Source organism: Pipistrellus kuhlii, unplaced genomic scaffold (assembly GCF_014108245.1).
Source record: "Pipistrellus kuhlii isolate mPipKuh1 unplaced genomic scaffold, mPipKuh1.p scaffold_m20_p_15, whole genome shotgun sequence".
In the NCBI taxonomy this organism is placed as follows: domain Eukaryota; kingdom Metazoa; phylum Chordata; class Mammalia; order Chiroptera; family Vespertilionidae; genus Pipistrellus; species Pipistrellus kuhlii.
The window spans coordinates 12,012,258-12,030,821 of record NW_023425460.1 but is presented as its reverse complement, the minus strand read 5'-3'; the positions used below and the strand labels follow the sequence as shown (position 1 = coordinate 12,030,821).

The following is an 18,564-nucleotide window of genomic DNA, read 5'->3' as shown; positions in this document are numbered from 1 at the left end:
TTCTTTGCTGCATTTTACTTACTTAAAATATTTATTTTGTAATTTGAGATCAATTACTGAGACACTGTGATCTTCTAACTTGGGTATCTAAAATTTGATAGACATGACTAGTTATGTAGGTGACCTTTCTCCTTAAAGGAATGGGTACTTTAAAGGTTTTTATTTTAATTACTCTTGATTTGGGGGGAATAAATGATCAACAGTTCTGTTGGCAACAGAATATGAAATAATATGAAATAAAGGTACAAATTATATTTCAGATTCAAGTATTTCTCCTCTATGTTAGATAATAGTTTGATTTAGTTTTCATAAAATAGGAACTATTAGCAACTACTGTGTGTCCAGAAGCAAGTACTGTGTACTGATATTTTGGTAAACTGAGCATGTTATTACCTGACTTTTCAACATGTGATTTGTTTTAAATTTATATCTGTATTATTTAAGTATAATAGCTGTTATGGTGGAATTCTACTGTCTGTAGTTCTTAACATTAGTATTATAATTTCTTAAATGTATATTATTATCTTTTTTTTTTTCATCAGTGATGTTTCTCTCTCTCTCCATTCCTCTCTGAAATCAATAATATATTAATGATAGAAACTTGAAATCTAAACCCTTCCCCCCCCCCCCCCAAAAAAAAACCCTCCACTATAGACCAAGGTCTGAAAATCTGTCTCCTCAGGCATAGAGAGGGTTTAACCTTTCATTTCCAGCTTTTTTCTTTCTTTCCTTTTTTAAAAAAATACATTTTATTTATTTATTTATTTATTTATTTATTTATTTATTTATTTAATGGAGAGGAAGAAAGAGGGATATAGAGTTAGCAACATCAATGAGAGAGAATCATCCATCAGCTACCTCCTTCACACCCTACACGGGGTGGGTGCCTAAAACCAAGGTACATGCCCTTGATCGGAATGAAACCTGGGACCTTTCAGTCCGCAGGCCAGGGCTCTATCCACCGAGCCAAACCGGTTTTGGCAATTTCCAGCTTTTTTCAACAGTCAGTTCCTCCCCACAGACCACCCCTCCTCCACCTTGGCCTACCTGCTCATGCAGCTTGTCCTCCCGGCCTGGCTTTTCCTTGTGGTGCTTGGCATTCATGCAGACATTGAGAAGCTCAGTCCTGGGCCTGGCTGCCCATACTTCGGCTGCCCACACCAGAAGGAGCCACAGTTGCGTCGGAGCCATGCTGGTCCCAGAAGGAATATCTTTTATTTTTATTTTAAGACTGAACAAAGGAGACACCAAAGGGATCATGTGTAAATAATGGGATATGTGTAAGCATAGCTTGTATTTGTGCCGTAGGAAATTATTTATGGATTAGAGGCCTGGTGTGTGAAAATTCATGTACTTGGGGGTCCCTAAACGTGGCCTGCGCCCTCTTGAAGTCCAGGACCCCTCGGGGGATGTCCCCCTGCTGGCTTAGGCCTGCTCCCTGGGGGATTGGGCCTAAGCTGGCAGTCAGACATTCCTCTGGCAGCCCAGGAGCCCTCGGGAGATATCCAACTAACAGCTTAAGCTGAGGTCAGACATCCTTAGTGCTGCTGAGGAGGTGGGAGGGGTTCACTATACAGCAGCTGCACTTGCAGCTGTCAGCCCAGCTGTGGCTGAGCGGAGATCCTCCTGCATTGAGTATCTGCCCCCTGGTGGTTAATGTGTGTCATAGCGACCAGTCATTCCCTGTCATTCTGCTGTTAGGGTCAATTTGCATATTACCCTTTTATTATATAGGATTTTTTTTGTCCCCTTCCCCCCCTCACCTGACACTGGCCCCCTTCAGCCTCCCCCTGCCCCAGGCCTGCACTGCCCCATTGTCTATGTCCATGGGCCATGCACATATGCATACAATGTCCTTGGTTGATTCTTGGCCCCCCCCCCTCCACCTCCACCCTGCCACTAGAGTTTCTGCACTCTGTTCCATGCTTTCATGTCTCTGGATCCACTCTGTTCATCAATTTATTTTGTAACTTAGATTCCACATACGAGTGAGATCATGTTATACTTGTCTTTCTCTGACTGACTTATTTCACTTAGCATGCTACTCTCCAGGTCCCTCTATGCTGTCTAAAAGATGAGAGATTCTTCTTTTTTACTGCTGCTCAGTATTCCATGGTGTAATAGGAATTTTTCCATTTTACACTTTGTCCAGCTTGTTGGCATATAGTTGTTCATAGATTTTCTTTACAATCCTTTGTATTTCTGTGGTGTCAGTGGTTACTTCTCCACTCAGTTCTGATTTTATTTATTTTAGTTCTCTCTGTTTGTTTCTTGATAAGTCTGGCTAACAATTCATCAATTTTTTTTAACCCTTTCAAATAACAAGATCTTGGTTTCATTGATTTTTTTTGTCATTTATTTCTGCTCTAATTTTTTATTTTCTTCCTTCTACTTACTCTGGACTTTTCTTTTTGTTCTCTTTCTAGTTCTTTAAGTTGTAGGGTTAAATAGTTTATTGTTGATTTTTCTTTTTTTTTTTTTTTTTTTTGAGGTAGTCCTGTAGTGCTACGAACTTCCCTCAGGACTGCTTTTGCTGTGTCTCAGAGATTTTGGGCTATTGTGTGTTCATCTTCATTTGTTTCCAGGAAGTTTTTGATTTCTTTCTTGATCTCAGTGGTAACCCATTCATTGTTTCACAGTGGAATGAAATTAGAAATCAACTACAGTAAAAACAACCAAAAACATTCAAACACATGGAGGCTCTTTTGGGTTAAAATAGTCTGTTTATTCAGGATATAATAGTTACTAATATGTTATAATATGAACATTTCATTCATATGAAACTGATTTTACATTTTAGAAAATAATGTATTTTATATTTATCCTTGGAACATTTAACAAAACAGCCCTTAAATTTACATATTTACCTAGTAGCCTGTAGTCGTTTAGGACTCATTTCACAAGTTTGTAGGACTATTGATATATAATGATAAGCATATTTTTAAGGTAGGTCATGAGACCTTCAACAAACATTCTGAATCAGATAAATGAACAGAACTTCCAATATGGATAATTGGAAAAGTTCTCCTGCTGACAAGTGTTTAGCCACTTAAATAGACAGAAAGATTAAATCAGAGGGTAATAACTTTTTTGCTTTGCAAATTACAGAATTATATTGCAGAATTTGATTATAATTCATGAGACTAAAAAAGCTATATGCAAATATGCAAGGGTAATTTCTCAGATATACACAAAAGTGAGTCCAGAACTCACTAAAAGCTATTGGAAAAAAACAGACTTTCTGGTTCTGAGCCCTTTTTCTGTGGCAATTTTCAGTACTTTCCAAAGTTGTGGAAATTGGTACCAGCAGAGTGCAACAGAGCAGTTCTAAGGTCAGAGCTCAGGTGGCTGAAGGAGGTGTTTATAATTTTAAATAATAACAACTTTTCTGAGTATCTTTCCCTGTTTTGTATTTCATGAGAATTTTGCTTCTGTTATCCTAGAACAGTGGTTCTTAACCTTTTTTGAAAATCTGATGAAAACTGGAATTTCTGGTCTGAAATTTTGCATACAAGTTCAGAAGGTTAACAGAATCCACTAGTTAGAAACTGTGCCTTAGATTTTGGTATACCTTTTTCTCTATTCTCATTGCAATTAACCTAATTTTGAACGGACATTGGTGTTAAGCTGTTCCCCACTTCTTTCTGTTTAATTAAATACATTTAGTTAGTCCTGGTTTCTCTTTCTGCCCATCTATAACATCTGACTTTCCTTAATGCATAAGAGAAAAGATTAATGAGGTAGCCTGCATGTGTTGCTTAGTAGTTGAACATCAATCTTATTTTTATTTATTTATTTATTTATCTTTAAAAATATATTTTATTGATTTTTTACAGAGAGGAAGGGAGAGGGATAGAAAGTTAGAAACATCTATGTGAGAGAAACATCGATCAGCTGCCTCCTGCACATCCCCCACTGGGGATGTGCCTAAAACCAAGGAACATGCCTTTGATTGAAATCGAACCCGGGACCCTTCACCCTGCAGACCGACGCTCTATCCACTGAACCCAACCGGTTTCGGCTGAGCATCAATCTTTTTTTTTTTTTTTAATAATATATTTTATTGATTTTTTACAGAGAGGAAGAGAGAGGGATAGAGAGTTAGAAACATTGATGAGAAAGAATCATCGATCAGCTGCCTCTTGCACACTCCCTACTGGAGATGTGCTGCAACCAATATACATACCTTTGACTGGAATCGAACCTGGGACCTTTCAGTCCGCAGGCCGACGCTCTATCCACTGAGCCAAACCGGTTTCTCCCTGAGCATCAATCTTAAAACCGAGGCCACATATCAATTTCCAGATATGAGCTCAATCCCCAGTAGGGGGTGTGCAAGAGATTGCTGATAAGTGATTCTCATTATTGATGTTTCTATCTGTCTCTTTGCCTTCCTCTCTTTGAGATCAATAAAACATGTATTTTTTTAAAAAAATTAATGTGGTAAGGATTTATTACTATGTATGTATGATATTTAGAAAGGTTTTCCCCCCCCACCTTATGATCTTTTTTTTTTCTTTTCTTTCCTCCTCTTTAAATTGTGAACAGTGTTTTTGTAGGGAGTAATTTATAATTTCCCAGAATTCCAAACATGATTTCTGGGACTTGTTTTCTATTTTTGCCTTTGTTGTTGGTTTTATTTATTTATTTTTATTTGTTAATATTTTTATTGATTTCAGAAAGGAAGGGAGAGAGTGAGAGATAGAAACATCAATGAGAGAATCATTAATCGGTTGCCTCCTTCACACCCCCTACTGGGGATCGAACACACAATCTGGGTATGTGCCCTGATCAGGAATAGAATCAGTGACCTCCTGGTTCATAGGCCAATGCTCAACCACTGAGCAACACCATCTGGGCTTTTACTCTTAAACAAGAGTACTCTTAAACAACTGATTGATGGTAAATATCACACTCCTAAAGATTTTCTGGGGTACTGTAGACTAGGTACTTTAGTTAGTTCATTACTGTTCTCTGTTCTGTTCCTATAAATAATAATATTCTTTCTATAGGATTATTAATTAATAACTATAGGGCAGAAATTTTTCAAGTTATTCTTGATGCAAGCAAGATGGAAAAGGGAGTGCATGAGCAAATATTGCTTTTATGGTAATCTCTTTGAGAGTCAATTTTTGGTGGAATATTAAAAGTTCTAAGAAATTCTGAAGTAAAAATATGTGCTTATTTTACTGTTTGATTTTTTAAAAACATTTTAACATGTTTTTATTGATTTCAGAGAGGAAGAGAGGGAAAGAGATAGAAACATCAATGATGAGAGAGAATTACTGATTGGCTCCTCACCGGGGATCAAGCCCCAAAACCTCGGGCATGTGCCCTTGACCAGAATCAAATCCAGGACCCTGCAGTACACAGGCCGATATCCTATCCACCAAGCCAAACCAGCCAGGGCCACTGGTTCTGTTTTTTTTTTTTTTTTATAAAGTATATATTTTTTATTGATCAGCTGCCTCCTGCACGCCCTCTACTGGGGATTGAGCCCATAACCCAGGCATGTGCCATTGGCCAGAATCGAACATGGGACCCTTCAGTCTGCAGGCCAACACTCTTTCCACTGAGCAAACCGGTTTTGGCTAACACTGTAATTTTTAATTGGTTGGTTGTTTGCATTTAATGGAATTGCATAAAAGCATCAAGTAAAATCTTCCTTGTGTTCTCTTCAGCTTTTAGCCCTAAGCATCCATTAAACATTAAGTACCTAAACCTGTCATTATATGTCCTCCACCCACTTATTTGATATATGTAAAGATGATTTTTAGTCTCTATGTGGTTAATTTTAGCTCTCATTGCTTAGTACAGTAGTGCACTGTAATTAAAAATTTTGTGCTTTTAAGTGTTGCTTTTGTCTGTTTTTAGTTTTACTTTTTTTTAATGCAAAGTAAAAGTAAGTGAATATTCTGTTCAATAGGAAGTATTATTGCCCTTAATATATATTATTATTATCATCTGCTTCAAGATAAAACAGGAATTTTATTGTAAAATAATTTATTTTTTGCTCTTCCTAAAATACTTACTTCCCTCTCTCCAAGCAATATGGTTTTGTGCTATTTTTTTTGTTTTTTAAAATACTTTTTGGGGTTACTTTTAGCCTCTTGGTTTAGGTAAGGTTGGTTAGGTTCATTTTGTAGATGAATGTTTTCTTGTATCTATCATTACATGAACATTTAATATTAAAGTGATTGAGATCTGTTATTAATCAGTTAAATTCTACAAGCATTACTGAAAACTTTTCTCTATGTTTTTATTAAACCATGGCAGACCATAATGCATAATTAAGCTGTCATGGAAAATTCTTGGAAATAATCTTGGTCCCCTCCCCTCCTTTTAATCTCTTTTTAGCTGCATTGGGTGTTCAGCAGCCATCACTCCTTGGAGCATCTCCTACTATTTATACACAGCAAACTGCATTGGCGGCAGCAGGCCTTACCACGCAAACCCCAGCAAACTATCAGTTAACTCAAACTGCAGCATTGCAGCAACAAGCCGCAGCTGCAGCAGCTGCATTGCAACAGGTGAATCTCTAATAGGTTTTGATATGTGACCTAGAAAACTATTAAATCTGTGTAACAAGGGTAGGCACCTTCAGTTTTTAAAGAATGAGTGATTGTGGGTTTTTATTATGCTTAATTTTTTCTGGAGTTAAAAATTACATATACCTAGGACAGTGAAGAGTATAGTTGCATAGTCAAACTATTAAATTGGCAGTTCATATAGCTTAATTATTTGAACAAAATTCAGTTCTTGTTGGATCCCAGAGTGTACTCACTATTTTGTTTATTTTGGATGACATTGAGCTGTTCCAGAAAATTTTAGAATAATTCTGCTTATATATTTATATGCTTGTTTTTATATTTCTTTTTGATAATGAATAAAACTAATATGCATATTTTCTTTAAAAAATCTTTCCCCCCCAGCAATATTCACAACCTCAGCAGGCCTTGTATAGTGTGCAACAACAGGTTAGTTTACATCTTTCTTGTTAAAGAGTGTGTCTTTTCCAATTTAATTCATATACAATTTATTTCCTGTCAGCTACCTTAATATGTGATTTGAATTCTTTTGGGATATGTAAAAAAGGAATGTCTTCAAGATGTAAAGAAAGATAGGAGAGAGGTCCCGAAAACCCAAATTTTTATCTAGCAGCCAGGGTTTGCCATATGTTTCTAAGAAAGCATGCAGAGGGTAATCTGTCCCTAATACTCAAAACAAAAAGCTTTTTCCCATATGAAACCTAAACCCTAGATAGAAATTGGCTTTCAACCTTTATTTTTTTAAAGTAACACAACCTTTTCCTTTTCCCCCCATTGATATTGTAGACTGAAACCCAATACACAAAATACTAAAATAGAGCTGTTGAAAATGGGAAGAAACCTACTCTTGTAGTTCCCACCCTACGCCCAATTTGAAAGGCAGCTATGCTCACCACTATACCACCAGTGCCTCGCCCACCCTACACCCAATTTGAAAACTTCTGACTAAAAGCAAGTTTCTTTGGTCCCTTTTCCCTAGGCTTGTATTCTAATTGTGTTTCTCAAGGTTTTATATCTGTGATGTAGGAAGAGCTAAGAGAGATAACCTAAGGAGAAGCTTGTCCGGGAAAAGCATTTTCCCTGTAGAAATCTAGATAAGTTCTAGACCACATGTGTCAAACACAAGGCCCTCGGGCCAAATCCGTCCCGCCAGGCCTTGCAATGTGGCCTGCACCGCGCTGTCATCACTGCACTCCGCTGCGTTTCCATCACAATGACAGTTTATGACTGTTCAGTAAACCATTCGGCCCGCGATTTAGGCTGGATTTTAGATTTTGGCCCCTTCTCTGATTGAGTTCGACACCCCTATTCTAGACTATGCACCCATTCTGGACTTCTCCAGAGATAAGAGGTAGTCTTCATTCTTTTTCAGTGCCTTTAACAAGCTTCAGGAAAGTATAGTGGTCAGGAAAGGAAAAGAGGGTACAAGAGAGGGGGACCAAAAACTTGGATCCAAAGACACGGTGGAGAAACAAGGTTCTCAGTCTATAAGCTTTCATTGCTAGATCCATGCCCCAATTTCATCCGTAAGTCCTTTGAGGTTTCAGAAGCATTGCATTTTCTCTGAAGATTACACTATACCACAAATAATTGCTTTAAACTTCTAAAAATTGACAAGAGATTGATGTTAAAGTTGGCTCTCTTGTTTTCAGAACACCTTTAGACTTATTTCAGTACAGTTAATGAAATAAATATATTATTAAAGATTATGTGTTAGGTTGAACCATATGAAAATGCCAATACTCAAAATTATTTTGACTGAAAAAAAGGCAATACTGTCTGGCTGGCGTGCTCAGTGGTTAAGCATTAACCCATCAAACTAGGTGGTCACAGTCTGATTCCCAGTCGGGGCACATACTAGTACATGCCCAGGTTGCAGGCTCGATCCCCAGTAGGGGGCATGCAGGAGGCTGCCAATCGATGATTCTCTCATCATTGATGTTTCTATCTCTCTTCCCTTCCTCTCTGAAAACAATTAAAATATATATATTTTTAAAAAGGCATTACTCTTTTGTTTTAAAATATATTTTTATTGATTATTTACAGAGAGGAAGGGAGAGGGATAGAGTTAGAAACATCGATGAGAGAGAGATTGTTCAGCTACCTCCTGCACACCCCTACACTGGGGATGTGCCTGACACCAAGGTACATGCCCTTGACCTGAAATGAACCTGGGACCCTTCAGTCCGCAGGCCGATGCTCTATCCACTGAGCCAAACCGGTTACTGGGGCTACTCTTTTTTTTTTCTTTTTTTTTTTTTTCTCACTTTAATATATTTTATTGATTTTTTTACAGAGAGGAAGGGACAGAGAGAGCTAGAAATATCGATGAGAGAGAAACATCGACCAGCTGCGCCCTGCAGACCCCCCACCGGGGATATGCCCGCAACCAATGTACATGCCCTTGACTGGAATCGAACCCGGGACCCCCTTCATTCCGCTATACCACTGAGCCAAACCGGTTTCAGCTTTTTTTTTTTTTTTTTTTAATAAATTTTTATTCTGTTCAGATGAATGAATTTAAAACCAAGTTTTCTTAACAGCTTATAGATGAGATATCTGGACTTTTAATAAAGGCAGCAAAGTTACTGTTTTACTTTGAGGCTTTCCTGAAAGCTCTTGCAGTCAGCTGAAGTGCTTCATCTTCAACCAAGAACTGTTTCACAGACTCGTGGAGAGGATTATGACAGGCACTTTGGAGTACATACTTCTAATGACATTGCCTAGTATTAATAACTTTATGCCACTGGACTGAGTAGGGATTTCTAGAACTAATGGAGAAGTTGATGGGTTCATAAAAGCACCAACCCAAGATCAAACAGATCAAGAATTAGATGGGCTCTAGCCCGTTTGGCTCAGTGGATAGAGCAATCGGCCTGTGGAATGAAGAGTCCCAGGTTTCGATTCAGGTCAAGGGCACATGTTGGGGTTGCTGGCTTGTTTCCCAGTATGGGTCATACGGGAGGCAGCCAATCAATCATTCTCTCATCATTGGTGTTTCTACCTCTCCCTCTTCCTCTCTGAAATCAATTTTAAAAAAAAAATTGCATGGGACCAAATGAACTGATCAAAAAAACAAAATTTTTATAGCCTTTTTGTTTGAAACCTCTAATTCTTTAAGTTCTTATTTATAAATATAAGGAACTTCAGTCTCTCTACAACAATTTACTAAATTACACCTTTGCAAACAAAAATGAACATATATCTTTTTTCCTATCTGATCCCTAGAAAATTAAAAAGCTCTTACTGAGTATTTTTTAAATCTTCACAGAAGGATAACTTTTTATTGATTTTTAGAGCAATATATTGTTTAGAGATATATTGTTTTGAGAGAGAAACATCTATTCATTGCCTCCTGTATGTATCCCAACCAGGTATTGGACTTGAATCCCAAGCATGTGCCCTAACTGGGAATAAAACCTGCAATCGTTTTGGTGCATGGGATAACATTCCAACCAACTGAAACATTCAGCCAGGTCATTGAGTATTCTTTAAAAACCAAAACCAAAAATATCCCACAAATTTTCTTATTGAAGAACTAGAGGCCCAGTGCATAAAATTTGTGCATAGGTAGGGTCACTATGCCTGGCCAACAATTGGGACCTTCCTTCCCCTGGCTGCCAGCTGGAGCCTTCATTTGTTCCATGCTGCCCCCTGGTGATCAGCACATATCATAACAAGTGGTTGAATTCCTGGTTGGTCGAACTCTCAGGACAATTTGCATATTAACCTTTTATTATATAGGATAACAGAATATCATTCATTTTTGACTTAGAGAAAAAAATAGTAATTTGCTAGATTTAACCTATAAATCATGATGATTCCATGTAAACTGTTTTGAATTAGAACTTCATATAGGTTCTTTTAGCCTAGTCAAGTTTCTATTTCAGAGTTTTAAAATTTCCCCCTTTAGCCCTAGCCAGTTTGGCACAGTGGATAGAGCAGACTGAAGGGTCCCAGGTTCAAATACGAGCAAAGGCACATACCCAAGCTATGGGCTCGTACCCCAGTAGGGTTCGTGCAGGAGGCAGCCAATCAATGATTCTCTCTCATCATTGATGTTTCTCTCTCTCCCTCTCCTTTCCTTTCTGAAATCAATAAAGAAATATATTAAGCCCTAGCTGGTTTTGCTCAGTGGATAGAGCGTCGGCCTGTGTACTGAAGGGTGTCCCAGGTTCAATTCCATTCAAGGTCACATGCCTGGGTTAGAGCTTGATCCCCAGTAGGGGGTGTGCAGGAGGCAGCTGATCAATGATTTTCTCTCATCATTGATGTTTCTCTCTCTCTCCCTCTCCCTTCCTCTCTGGGGAAAAAAAAAAAGATTATAAAAAAAAAGATATATTTTAAAAAATAATGTAATTCTTTAAAAATAAATATTCTCCCTTTATACCAATTCCTTCTACTTTATGGTAATACTATACTTAGCTATTGCTGGAGAAATTAGGTCAGACTGTGTTGTCTTTTATAATTCCAGTTTTGTGGCAAAACAGACATTCAGGAGTGCTTCTCATTTTATGGGCATATGTATGAATTGGATAGCCAGTGATACTTTGATACAAGTAGCATATGAATGATACTGAATAATTTATGTAACATGTTAATTAACATGTGACATAATTAGAAATCTTCCCCAGTGGGGACTTAGAGAGGTTTTCTGTGAATGTTATTCTTATAAAATAAAAAAAAGATGACTTTCTTACTTTTTTTGAATGAGTTAGTTATGTATCAGTTCTGCAGTTGTTGAATGTATCTGTAGGAAACTTTATACCTAATGACCTATTACTTTTCACATATTTCTCAATTAGAAGTAGCCACATAATAGGAATTTTTTCTTAAATGAAGAAAGCATATATGAAATAATTTTGATTGATCCTTTTCTTTTTTCTTTCCTGTTTGTGTTTTCTATTTTCAGTTGCAGCAACCTCAGCAGACCCTTTTAACACAGGTTAGTTTGATTTTCTTTTGTATATCTGAATGAAGAATAGAGCAAAGTTTTTCTTTGAGGGTTGAAAAATTAATATTTTTTGGATTCACATATTAGTTTAGCACTATGCTAAATAAAAATGAAAAGTATGTTTTTGTTTTTTATAGCTTTTGATTGCAGATTGAACTGAGATCTAGTTAGAATAAATATTAGTATAAGTTCTTATTTTAAACTTAATACTGATGCTGGCATTTATATTTTCTTTGAACGAATATTTTTAGGAAATTTTTGTACACATTACATGTCTTTTTAAGGTTGACCTTAAAGGTGAAGTAACTGTTTACATTATCAGCTTAATTTTTAGTAACATTAAAATTTTTTCGCCCAGCCAGTGTTGCTCAATGGTTGTTCTTTGACCTATGAACCAGAAGGTCATGGTTGGAAACTATGTCAAGGTACATGCCCCAATTGTGGGCTCTAACCCTGTAGGGGGCATGCAAGAGGCAGTCGATCATTGATTCTCTCTCATCATTGCTGTTTGTATCTCCTCTGAAATCAATTAAAAGAAAAAAATTTTTTGAACTTGGGATATGTAATGTTTACTTTAGGCTTTATGGGTCACTTAAATCTCTTTGCATTTCTTTTTTTTTTTTTATAACCCTTATAAAGTGTAAAAACTATCCTTGGCTTGTGTACAGTACAAAAATCATAACCTGTGTGTTGAATATCTTTCCATGTGCCATAGTTCACTGACCCCTGGTATGTACTTTGAGTGAAATACTGTGCAACTGTTCAAAAGAAAGCAGAATCTCTAATATATATTGCATCCATGGTTAGGGAATGAGCAGCTGAGTATTAGGAATAGGAGAGGAGCTCTTTACTATATAACTTTTTATGCCTTTTTTGTCTTGAATCTTTTAGTTTTTTAGTTTTTTTTAAAATATATTTTATTGATTTTGTACAGAGAGGAAGGGAGAGAGATAGAGTTAGAAACATCGATGAGAGAGAGTCATTGATCAGTTGCCTCTTGAACACCCCCTACTGGGGATATGCCCGCAACCAAGGTACATGCCCTTGACCGGAATCGAACCCGGGACCCTTCAGTCCCCAAGCCGACACTCTATCCATTGAGCCAAACCGATCTCGGCTAGTTTTTTTTTTTTTTTTTTTTAAGTACACTTCAAATGGACAATCAACCTCAAACTTTGTTGTTGTTATTATTAAAGAAATAAAATGTAACATGTTTCATATTTTCAATCTCTAATAGTAGAATTTCCAAATTAAGTAGAAAAGCTGTCTTTTCTTAGAATAACATTTCCCAAAGTCTGCCCATAAACCATTAATGTGTTAGAATGTTAAAGTTTTGTGATTGTAGTTTAAGAAATGCTGAGTTCTTTTACTGTACAAATATAAGACTTTGCTTTTATTTTTAAAAATTTTTGAACTTGGAGACTAGCTTTATTGAGTAGGTGTAAAAGAAATCCCATGGTTTGACTTGAAGAATAGGATGATTGCTCCTTTATTTTGATATTATTTCTATTTCTTTGCAGATGTTTTAATCAATGTGTGTTTTTTTAAAAAATATATTTTTATTGATTTTTTTTACAGAGAGGAGGGAAGAGGGATAGATAGCTATAAACATTAATGAGAGAAACATTGATCAGCTGCCTCCTGCACACCTCCCACTGGGGATGTGCCCACAATCAAGGTACATGCCCCTGACCGGAATAGAGCCCGGGACCCCTCAGTCCGCAGACTGATGCTCTATCCAGTGAGCCAAACTGGTTTCGGGTCAATGTGTTGTATTCATGCTTGATAGTGCCAGAAAAGACCAATGCAACTGTTAACATTTTTATTGTTCCCTAGTTTTGTTAATATGTAATTGACATATAACATTGTATTACTTTATAGGTACAATATGATTTTACATACATAGTAAAATGATTATTACCAAAGTAAATTTGATTAAATAATTACTTTTACATAGTTATACATTTTTTTCCTTTTGATGAGGACTTAAGACTTCTCTTAGCAACTTTCAAATATACAATAGTTTTATTAACTACTAGAGGCCTGGTGCACAAAATTTGTGCATGGGGAAGGGAGGTGTCTCTCAGCCCAGGCTACACCCTCTCCAGTCTGGAACCCTCAAGGGATGTTCTGCCCAATAGGCCCTATCCCAATGGACAGTTGGACATTCCTCTCACAATCCAGGACTGCTGGCTCCCAACCACTCAACTGCCTGCCTGATTTCCCTTAACTGCTTCTGCCTGCCAGCTAATCACCCCCTAATCACTCCCCTGCTAGCCTGATCGATGCCTAAGTGCCCTCCCCTTCAGGCTTGGTCACCCCTAACTCTCCTCCCCGTAGGCTTGGTCGTCCCCAACTGCCCTCTCTTGCTGGCCCAGTCACCCCTAACTGCCCTCCCTTGCCAGCCTGGTCACCCCTAACTGCCCTTTCCTGCAGGCCTTGTCCCTCCCAACTGCCCTCCCCTGAAGGCCTGGTTCCCCCAACTGTCCTCCCTGCAGGCCTGGTTCCCCCCAACTTCTCTCCCCTACAGGCATGGACCCCCCAACTGCCCTCCCTTGTAGGGCCTGGTTGCCCCCAACTGCCCTCCCCTGCTGGCCATCTTGTGTGCTGGCATGGTCAATTTGCATATTACCTCTTTATTATATAGGATTATTATATAAAATATTCATGCTGTACATTATATCCCCAGAACTTTTTTATCTTGTAACTGGAAGATTGTACTTTTTGACCACCTTCACCTATTTCCCTACACTCCTCTGGCAGCCACCATTTGGTTCTGTTTTTTTGAGATCTTTGTGTGTTTTTTTAAATTTCACATGAGTGAGATTGTGCCGCACCTGCATGGCCAGGTTTGGTGAGCCTGAGAGGGGGCAGTGAAGGATTAAGAAAAGACAGACAAGAGAAGAAAGCTGGGGCTGAGTTGGACGCGATGGCGCCACAGCCTGCAAGCCAAGACTTTATTTTATAGCCAGATTCCACTAAGTAAAGTTAGGGTGTGGTCAAGATGTTTACAATGTTCTCGTGGGTTTCAAATCTTACTCAATTATATGCAGCTGATCAAGCTTTGTTTACTTGCTGTACCTCCCACATATTGGTCTTTCTATGACTTAATTCACTTGTACAGGACATTCTTGAGTCTTTATGATGCCACCTTAGATTTTGAATTCTTAAGAGAAAACTAAAATAAACCCTTAAACAATACATGTATATACATATATTTTTTTATTGATTCAGAGAGGGAGAGAGAGAAAGAGAAACATCAGTAATGCAAGAGAATCATTTATTGGCTACCTCCTATATGCTCTCCATTGGGGATCAAGCTTGCAAACCAAACAATGCTCAACCACTGAGCCATACCAGCCAGGTTACCACTGCTCTTTATTTTTTATTTTATTTTTTAAAATAACTTTTTATTGTTCATATTATTACAAATGTTCCCCCCCCCCATTGCTCTCCTCCACCAGGTTCCCACCCCACCCTCTGCCCTTTCCCCACCCCCTATTCTCATCCATAGGTGCACAGTTTATGTTCAGTCTCTTCCCACATCCCCTTCTCCCCTTTTCCCCAAGAATTGTCAGTTCACTCCCCTTTCATACCTCTGATTCTATTATATTCAACAGTTAATATTGTTCATCAGATTTTTTTTTAAATTCCCTTGGTTTTTAGATTCAATTGTTGATAGTTACGTATTTGTTGTTCATAATTTTTATCTTTATTTACTTTCTCTTCCAAAAGAACCCCCTTCAGCAATTCATATAATTCTGGTTTGGTGGTGATGAACTCCTTTAGCTTTTTTTTATTGGTGAAGCTCTTTATCTGGCCTTCGATTTTGAGTGATAGCTTTGCTAGATAGATTATCTTTGGCTGTAGGTTCTTACTATTCATCACCTTGAATATTTCTTGCCATTCCTGTCTGGCCTGCATGGTTTCTGTTGAGAAATCAGCTGACAATCATATGGGTGCTCCTTTATAGGTAACTACCTGCTTTACTCTTGCTGCTTTTGCTCTTGGAATTTTAATTATGATTTGTCTTGATGTAGTCTTCGGATTCCTTTTGTTTGGAGTTCTGTGCTCTTCCTGGACTTGTAAGTCTAATTCTTTCACCAGGTGGGGGAAGTTTTCTATCACTATTTCTTTCAGTATGTTTTCGATATCTTGCTCTCTCTCATCTTCTGGGACCCCCATAATTCTGATGTTGGTTCACTTGAAGTTTTCCCAGAGGTTTCTTACATTATCTTCAATTTTCTGGATTCTCTTGCCTTCTTGCTTCTGCGGAGGAGTGTCTCTGGCTCTTTATGTTCCAAATCTTTGACTTGATTCTTGAGATCTTCCATTCTGTTTTTAAGACTCTGTATAATATTTTTTATTTCAGACAATGTATTCTTTATTTCTTGTTGATCCCTTATTATTTCTTATTGATTCCTTATTAATTCTAGTTGATCCCTTTTCATATCCTCATAGGTCTTATTGACCTTTTCTAGGAAATTCTTCAAAAACTTTACAAGCGTAGATTTGAACTCTATATCCAGTCGCTTTTTGTCCACCATTTCTTTCGTTTGTGATCTATTTTCTTGTCTTGGCATTTTTGCAGCTTCCCTGAGTTGGTAGCCTTAAAAGTCTGTGTGTTCTGCTTGAATGGGGCGGGGTTTCAGAGTGGAGCCTACAGCCTTGGCTTCCATCAGCCCCGTCCTATGCGGCTCCCGAGTCTCAGTAATCCCCAGGGTCCTTCAGTACTCGTTGCAAGCACCTCTGAGAGAAAGGTGCCCTCGATTTTCACCTGCTACCAAACAATCTAGGCTCTCCTCCAGTGAGCCTGGAACTGGGGTTCAGTTCAGTTGGAAGTGGAGTTGGAGGTGGTGTTCAGAGCAGACTGGGGGTTTTGTCTCCTTCCCTCCAGGGCAATTCCACGGCACAGCCAACCATCCCTTCTCTGTGCGCAATGTGCGCGCCTCTGGGACCTCCTTTCGTCGCTCCCCTGGGGTTCTGCCTTACAGCCCAGCTCCCTATGGATGAGCCTGGGTCCCTGGGGTCTGGCCTAGAACTGGGGTTCAGAGCAGTTGGAACTGGGGCCCGGCACAGTCTGGAGCCTTTCTCTCCTTCCCACCAGGGCAATCTAGCAGCAGAGTCAACAGTCCGTCCTCTGCGCACAATGTGCGCTCCTCCAGGGGCTCTGCCTTTCGCCGCTCCCCTGGGATTCCGCCTCACAGCCCTGGCTCCCTCTGTTTGAGCCTGAGGCTCCAGGGTTTGGCCTAGAACTGGGGTTCAGCACAGTCGGAGCTTTTATCTCCTTCCCGCTAGGGAACACTAGCCAGGCACTCAGCCGCCCCTCCTCTCCAGCTCTGTCCTCTCCGCGCGCCGCGTGTCTCCGTACCTTAGGTTTTTACAGCTCCTCCGCTCTTCCTTCTGGTTTTCTCCTTGCTTCTCGTTGTAGAATTTCCAGTCAATCGACTTTCCTGTAGTTCTGGGTAACGTCCATTTTATATTTTAGTTGTATTTTATTGAAATTGTTTTGTGCGGCTGCGGCTAGGTGTTTACCTGTGCAGCCATCTTGGATTCTCCAGGAAAATTTTTCTTTTCAAGCACTGCTCTTTAAACTCATTATACTACGGTATCTTTTCCTCAAATGATCTATTTTTAATTTTTTTAATTTTTAAGAAAATATATTTTATTGATTTTTTTTTACAGAGAGGAAGAGAGAGGGATAAAGAGTTAGAAACACCAATGAGAGAGAATCGTCTATTAGCTGCCTCTTGCACATCCCCTACTGGGGATGTGCCCACAACCATGGTATATGCCCTTGTCCGGAATCGAACCTGGGACCTTTCAGTCCACAGGCCAACACTCTATCCATTGAGCCAAACTGGTTTTGGCAAATGACCTATTTTTTAAACTTGATTTTTATTTTCAAGGTTTACATAGTTATTTTTCTAACTTCAAATAAGTTATTTTTAGCAGTTTGAGTTATTTTTAATTTCTAGACTATTTTTTTTATTGTTTTAGATTTTTAAAATCGATGTTTAGAGAATTTGTAGACTATTTCAAATCACTACCTTAATTTGATTTTGATTTTGTTTTATAGCCACCTGTTGCACTGCCTACAAGTCTTAGCCTGTCTACGCCTCAGCCTGCAGCACAGATAACTGTATCATATCCAACACCAAGGTCCAGTCAGCAACAAACCCAACCTCAGAAACAGCGTGTTTTTACAGGAGTGGTCACAAAACTACATGATACATTTGGATTTGTGGATGAAGATGTATTCTTTCAGCTTAGGTAAACATTGTTAGGTGTTGGCAGATGCCTTTTTGTATTTAACATCATGTATATTTATAGTACCTACTTAATTGGGCATACGATTGTGGTTTAGCTATAATTTTATGTTTTAATCATTTATCTCGTCATACTTGTACCCATGATCTTTATTAATGGGGAATGTGACTCAAGTTATCATTTGCTTATTAAATGAACTAGTTATGTGAATTTTTTATAAACATTTTGTGGGAGTGAGTTATTTCTAATTTTTTCATGTTTAGACATACAATGAAAAAATGGATTGACATAATTGCCTTTTAAAATTTATCTTCTCTTTCTCATATCTAGTGTTGTATAAACTAAAAACATTCTTTTTATAAATTTTTTAAAAAAATATATATTTTATTGATTTTTTACAGAGAGAAAGAGAGAGGGATAGGGAGTTAGAAATATTGATGAGAGAGAATCATCGATCAGCTGCCTCTTGCACACCCCTACTTCGGATGTGCCCACAACCAAGGTACACGCCTTTGAGCGGAATCGAACCTGAGACCTTTCAGTCCGCAGGCCGATGCTCTATCCACTGAGCCAAACCGGTTTCAGCTTTTTTTTTTTCTTTTTCTTTTTTTAAATATATTTTATTGATTTTTTACAGAGAGGAAGGGAGAGGGATAGAGAACTAGAAACATCGATGAGAGAGAATCATCGATCAGCTGCCTCTTGCACACCTCATACTGGGGATGTGCCTGCAACCAATGTACATGCCCCTGCCCGGAATCTAACCTGGGACCTTTCAATCCTCAGACCAAC

General features: G+C 38.4%; 1 protein-coding gene across 7 annotated transcripts in view; it reads left to right on the top strand.

Moving 5' to 3' along the window:
• CCAR1 (cell division cycle and apoptosis regulator 1) overlaps window positions 1–18,564 on the top strand; it is a 56,090-nt gene that overhangs the window by 2,849 nt on the left and 34,677 nt on the right. For 5 of the 7 annotated variants that reach the window (XM_036438303.2, XM_036438300.2, XM_036438301.2 and 2 more), the window contains exons 3-6: window positions 6,358–6,530; window positions 6,933–6,977; window positions 11,461–11,493; window positions 17,582–17,775. In XM_036438303.2, coding sequence (XP_036294196.1) covers window positions 6,358–6,530; window positions 6,933–6,977; window positions 11,461–11,493; window positions 17,582–17,775 — 445 coding nt within the window. The remainder of the gene's footprint in view (window positions 1–6,357; window positions 6,531–6,932; window positions 6,978–11,460; window positions 11,494–17,581; window positions 17,776–18,564) is intronic. The other 2 variants (XM_036438302.2, XM_036438306.2) reach the window with 2 other exon arrangements.